This window comes from Aptenodytes patagonicus, chromosome 2, assembly GCF_965638725.1.
Source record: "Aptenodytes patagonicus chromosome 2, bAptPat1.pri.cur, whole genome shotgun sequence".
NCBI classification, from domain to species: Eukaryota; Metazoa; Chordata; class Aves; order Sphenisciformes; family Spheniscidae; genus Aptenodytes; species Aptenodytes patagonicus.
In genome coordinates this window covers 26,879,786-26,885,785 of record NC_134950.1, presented here as the reverse complement: position 1 = coordinate 26,885,785, position 6,000 = coordinate 26,879,786, and the positions used below count along the sequence as shown (strand labels likewise).

The following is a 6,000-nucleotide window of genomic DNA, read 5'->3' as shown; positions in this document are numbered from 1 at the left end:
CGTTTTACTGAAACCAAGATACAAGTGCCTCTAGCAATCATTGCATCTTGAATCAGCCGGACATGTATCACTCTGGCCCGAGAGCCATTTTTAATCTGTATTATGCGAAAGTGAGGGTTAAATACAATAGATAACCAAGCAGCAATGGTTTGCTCTCATGCACTCTCTCTTTTTTTTTTAATAAAATAAGCAGACACTAAAACCTTTAAAGAACATTTTTATTCTTATCTAATGTGTAGGGGGCAAGAACAATATTTGCAGCAGTATGATAAAACAGCACATTACCCAATTCTACAGGACTCAGCATGTATTTTTTAACTTAGAAACTGTAATGAAAGGCCATGGTGTTTCACAAATTGGTTATACCCTGTGAATATCAAAAATGAAAAACTGAAATGTCACATTGCTAGTGAATATTGCTAGCACAAATTCACCAGCATAATGTAAGCAGGCATGACCCAGGGCAGATTACAGATTGCAGTAAGTTTGGGAGCTCCTTTGCTGAGAGTCAGAGAGATTCCTGCAACTTCATGGGACATCTTCAAATGTAGCACAGGACTTTATTCCCCGTTCTGCTATTCAGTAACTTACTGAGATGGAAAGAGCCAAAGATGTGCAGTTAGATAAAATGTAGTCCTCTGGAAAGTCCACATTGCCAAACAAAGAAGGCTGGTCCCATGTATCAATCCTTGCAGGAGCTCAGCATTTGGTGTCATGAGTTAACACTTCAGTCAAAGCTGATATTCTTTTTAATGGCTGCTGCTGAAGTGTACGTATGTTTTTTGTTTCGTGACTGAATTACCTACAAAAGTGAGGACAAAACCCTGGGAGCCTGCTTCTGCATGTTTGTATCCTCAGTTTGTGATAGTACACTTCTGGGCTTTGGGAGCTACAAAGCTCGCTCCTTCCCAACCCAAAAGGCATTTTTGTCTCTTGACGAAACAGTCATTAAGCCAGTCTATTGAGTTCAGATTTATCCTTTACACCTTTCTGATGGCTCTTCTTTTCATTTTTCTGTTTGTATTTCATGTGAAAAAACACACCCCCTATAATGAAACCTGAAAAACAGAGAGCACTCATCAGTAAAGGGAAGAGAAAACTTTCTGAAAAGGTATTTCAGCAAAGGATCTGACACCTGCACTGTAGTATCCATACTGCTTTACCTCTTGAACAGAAGCAAACGGCTTTGGGGAATGACCATGCAGCATTGGACCAACAGCATGTTCAGGGACCCGAGGCACTGGTGGGCAGGATCAGATGCCTTAGGGCTCAGACTTCCCCCAAAGGAGAACTTCTGCTCTAGAATCTGACCAGATGGCAAAGTGTCTTTTTTAGCCCCCCTCCCTTTGAGCAGTGATTTGTCATGTTTATCTTGAATTGCAGTCCCTGATTTTTTTTCCCAATGGAATGGCAATTCTGTCACAGCAAAGCTGAGACTACTGACAGCAAAATTGTTCTTCAGGAACTCCTTGGTATCTGCTAGGAATAGCTGATGGACCCCAGAGATTTGTGCACCCATGGCAGAGAATGACTGAGATTTTCTTCTGGCCTGGATTAGAAGTGCTTATACCCTTTATCATCACGTGTCATATCCAATGAAGGTGTCTAGATGTCTTCATATGCATACATACATATATATGTATATATACACATCAAATACGCATATTATATATGTGTATATATGTCTGATCTTTTTAAATCATGATGAGCTTGTTACACTGTATGTAAATTTATTTCCTCTTTATCAGTGTTAGATTATCTATCACTTTCAACATCACTTTGTTCCTTTACTAAAGTATATAGGAGTGCTCAGCTACTCCCCTTGCCCCATTCATTGTTCCGAATATCTGTTCTGTAGTTGTTCTTATTTTGCATTCACATTTGCGGTATCTGAGTAGTTAATCAAGGAACACGTGTAGTATCTGCCACATGATATTTATTCTCCCACCCTCTTCTCAGTGGGAGAAATACCTTCCAGGAAAGAGACAGTTTGTCTTAATGAAAGAGTTTATCCCATCAGAATAGATTGGCTGAGGGTTTGGGGTGTATTTTTGTTTTGTTGTATTTTGTTTTCCAGTGTCTATGCTCTGTGTTTCTTTTAAAGACAGTAAGACTGCAGAGGATCTTTGCTCTTGGAACGAAAGGTGCTGCAGTCTGAGAGAGTCCTTAGCTCATGCAGGAATTCATTCTGGTGTCAGACAGGCCCCCAAGAGACAGCTGTTTTTATGGTCATATCTTCTGAGCTTCAAGGCCAAACTCAATGTTTGTAATAACTCCAGGTTTCATAAAATCTTTAGATACTTCTCATTGTTTTTTCCATGCCCATCTCTGATCCCTGTTAAATCCACCTGAGAGACTATCAACTGATTTTGCCTTTACAGTGAAAAAAACTTGCTATTGAAAAAACCTGCATATTCATTTCAGGAATTCTTTGAAAAATCCTTTACGATCTACATACACTGTGTTTTTTTAAAGTCATAAAGCAGTAGCAACTTTTACTATGCTCTCTGAGGCTGACCAGCTCTCTTGGAATGAAAGCATCTTTAGTCAGTTATCCAACATAATTTTCACTTAAATGTGGCACTATACTAAGTGAGGGATCAGAGTAAGGCATTGTGCAGAAATAAGTGATATGAGAAGCTTGAACAGAGACGATAAAGATGCAGTTTGAGGGGTTTCTCTGTCAATCGTATGCTCTGAGTATGGCTTCTTCCATTTTAAGTTCTTTGAATTTTTTTTCCTCTTTTTATCTTCAAAAGACAAATACATACACATCACATGCATCACTTTCTCTTGCTTTTGGGGTTTGTGTATTACAAAAGAAAATCAGCATACAGCTTTGGTTTTGTCTTTTTAGGTACTGAACTTGTTCTTGGGGGCTCATTCTCTTTTCTGTTAGAATTGAAGTAATGGTAACTTACATAAGTTCTTGGTTTTTTTCCCTTTTATCCTCTAATTTAATCCAACTCTTTTGAATATGAGGTCTGTAACATATTTAATTTCTTTTCTTTGATTTTCTCCATGGGTCTTTCACACTCCCTCCCCTCTCCACAGCTGAGTCACAGTTTCCCAGTCTGGCTGTTGTGACCATCACATTCAAAAATCACACAGGACTGAGCACTGAATTCTTCTTGCTCTTTGCTTCCTATGGGACTGGATCCCATCAACAGTCACTTTTTGCACTTACATTGATAAAGAGAATACTGAAGGAGCTAGAGGATGTTATGGCAGGACCCCTCTCGATCATCTACCAAAGCTCTTGGGAGCCTGGGGAGGTCCCTGCTGACTGGAAGCTAGCCGATGTTATTCCAATCTACAAAAAGGGCGTGAGGGAAGACGCAGGGAACTACAGACCTGTTAGTCTAACCTCAGTTCCTGGAAAAATTGTGGAGAAGATCATACTGGGTACTACTGAAAGGCATTTAAAGAATAATGCAATCATCAGGCACCATTGACATGGTTTCACAAAGGGAAAGTCCCTCTTGAGGGACAAGAGGCCTTGCAGAGGGATCTAGATAGATTGGAGCATTGGGCTATGATTAATGGCATGAAATTTAACAAGCCCAAATGCCATATTCTGCATCTAGGATGGAGTAACACCGGGCACAAGTATAAACTGGGAGAGGAGCGGCTGGAGAGCAGCCCTGCAGAAAGGGACCTGGGGGTGTTGAAAGGGACCTATTGACAGCAGGCTCAATATGCGTCAGCAGTGTGCCCTGTCAGCCAAGAGGGCAAACCGCATCCCGGGGTGCATCAAACACAGCATAACCAGCCTACCAAAAGAGGTGATTATCCCGCTGTATTTAGCGTTGGTGTGGCCTCACCTTGAATACTGTGTGCAGTTCTGGGCCCCACAATTTAAGAAGGATGCTCAGGTCCTTGAATGCGTCCAGAGGAGGGCAACAAAGCTGGTGAAAGGGCTGGAAGGCATGTCCTATGAGGAGCAGCTAAGGACTTTGGGCTTGTCTAGTTTGGAGAAAAGGAGGCTGAGGGACAACCTCATTGCTCTCTACAGCTTCCTGAGGAGGGGAAGCAGAGAGGGAGGTGCTGATCTCTTCTCCCTGGTATCCAGTGACAGGACACATTGGAATGGTTCAAAGCTGCGCCAGGGGAGATTTAGACTGGACATTAGGAAGCATTTCTTTACCGAGAGGGTGGTCAAACACTGGAACAGGCTTCCTAGAGAGGTGGTCGATGCCCCAAGCCTGTCAGCGTTTAAGAGGCATTTGGACAATGCTCTTAACAGCATTCTTTAACTTTTGGTCAGCCCTGAAGTGGTCAGGCAGTTGGACTAGATGATCGCTGTAGGTCCCTTCCAACTGAAATAGTCTAGTCCTATTCTATTCTATTCTATTCTATTCTATTCTATTCTATTAATACAAAAAAAGATTTTGTCTTGTTTTGGAAAAAGTTTTAAGCTACTTGTTGAAGTTACATCAGCTCATGCCTATAAGAACATAATACTGTTCACTACCACTTAACAATATAACTGTACTTTGTTCATCTAAATGCCAGTTTCCCACAGCTCCAAGCAATTCTCCATACGAAAGATGGAAGCCTAGGAAGCTGAAATAGTTGAATAAAATCATAATTGTAAGCTACGGGTACAGACATTGTAAGCATGACATCCATGAATGCTTCACTATTTTCACTATAATCTGGAAGCCAAAGACAAGGCTCCAATCCCTTCCCTGACAGGGAAAAGGCAGTAGGTAGCAATGAAGTGACAGTATGCTACAAGTGCAGCATTTTCTTCTGTCATAGCTGCTTGCTGTGCCATTGTATGTGCATGCAGAAGCACAGGCTAAAGAAAGCTATTCCTACGACCAAAAACTTACAAGTTAGCAGCAACCGTGATACACAATCATGAGATCTTTCCTCTTTTGCTCATTCTGCAACATTCATGACATCTCTTCACCCAACAAGTGAATCAGTGTCAGAAATGCACCAGCACCATCATATCTTGGAGACCTGGCTTCTTATCAAGCAAGAAAAAGTGACCTACCAATGACAAGCAGGACCCCAATAAGAATCCCAATTGCCTGGCCGGTGGTTGGCCAGTAGTGCTGACGCTGTACTTCGATAAAACACGACTTTTCACTTGAACACCTGCAGACGTTTACTGCAAAAAGAAATGCCATGAGGTTAATGAGAAGTTTAGTAGTCCAGTTTGATTATTCATAAAGGCAACTGTTGTCTTGAAATTAATACTTCTGTGCATAGGATACCTTCAAGATTCACTTTTCTTTCCAAAGGTGGTTTTCCATTGTCATTAATTATTACTGGAATATTATACACCTTCTCTTCAAAGTTAGCATGTTTCGGAGAGAGGTAAGCATGAGTAGCTGTAAGTAGGAAATGGGACATTCATGTCAGCACAAGAAAGAAATTTAGCTCAACATTCATACCAGCTGCAAATGCTCTTTTTTAAGGCTGCTTTGCACATGATGGTAGTTCCTGTTTTCCCCCATGTCTTCCCAGGTCTCATTGGTTTGCAGACATTTGGTTAAAGGGGACCATCTAAATGCCTAGTCTGGTTTTCAGCATAATATGGTCAGAGAATTTCCTTCCTAATTTCTACAGCAGGCCAAATCTGATCTTGAGTGTGTTACACTGATAGCATCACATCTAAACCAAGAATATCCCCCCATACTCATAGAAGCCATCACCAACTTGAATTGTTCCTAAGATAACTTAGTAGGACAGACCATCCTTCTAGTGCACTTACACTGTCACATCTAAGACTCTTTAAAACTTCGAAAAGTAAGACTATAGCAGCCATTGGGATCAGACCAAAGGTCTATCAATGTCAGTATCTTGTCTCTAGAATAGGTGGAGATTACAATAAAAAAGGAAGCATGTATTTTATTTTCTCCTAATGCTCTCCCAGCCTTCAACCATTTTCAGCTCAGGGACTTCTTGAGCGAGATGTAATTTCTTGCTTTGAACTTGTAGAAACTTTCTACATACATAACACCCCGTGGCAACAAGTTCCACAGT

At 41.1% G+C, this 6,000-nt stretch overlaps 1 protein-coding gene across 1 annotated transcript in view; it reads right to left on the bottom strand.

Annotated features, from left to right (window-relative positions):
• Positions 1–200: 200 nt before the first annotated feature.
• Positions 201–6,000, bottom strand: part of CDH17 (cadherin 17) — a 29,518-nt gene continuing 23,718 nt past the window's right edge. Inside the window, exons 16-18 of the mRNA XM_076332168.1 lie at positions 5,229–5,345; positions 5,006–5,122; positions 201–1,058 (exon numbers count right to left, since the gene is read on the bottom strand). Coding sequence (XP_076188283.1) covers positions 949–1,058; positions 5,006–5,122; positions 5,229–5,345 — 344 coding nt within the window. The 3' untranslated portion in view covers positions 201–948. The remainder of the gene's footprint in view (positions 1,059–5,005; positions 5,123–5,228; positions 5,346–6,000) is intronic.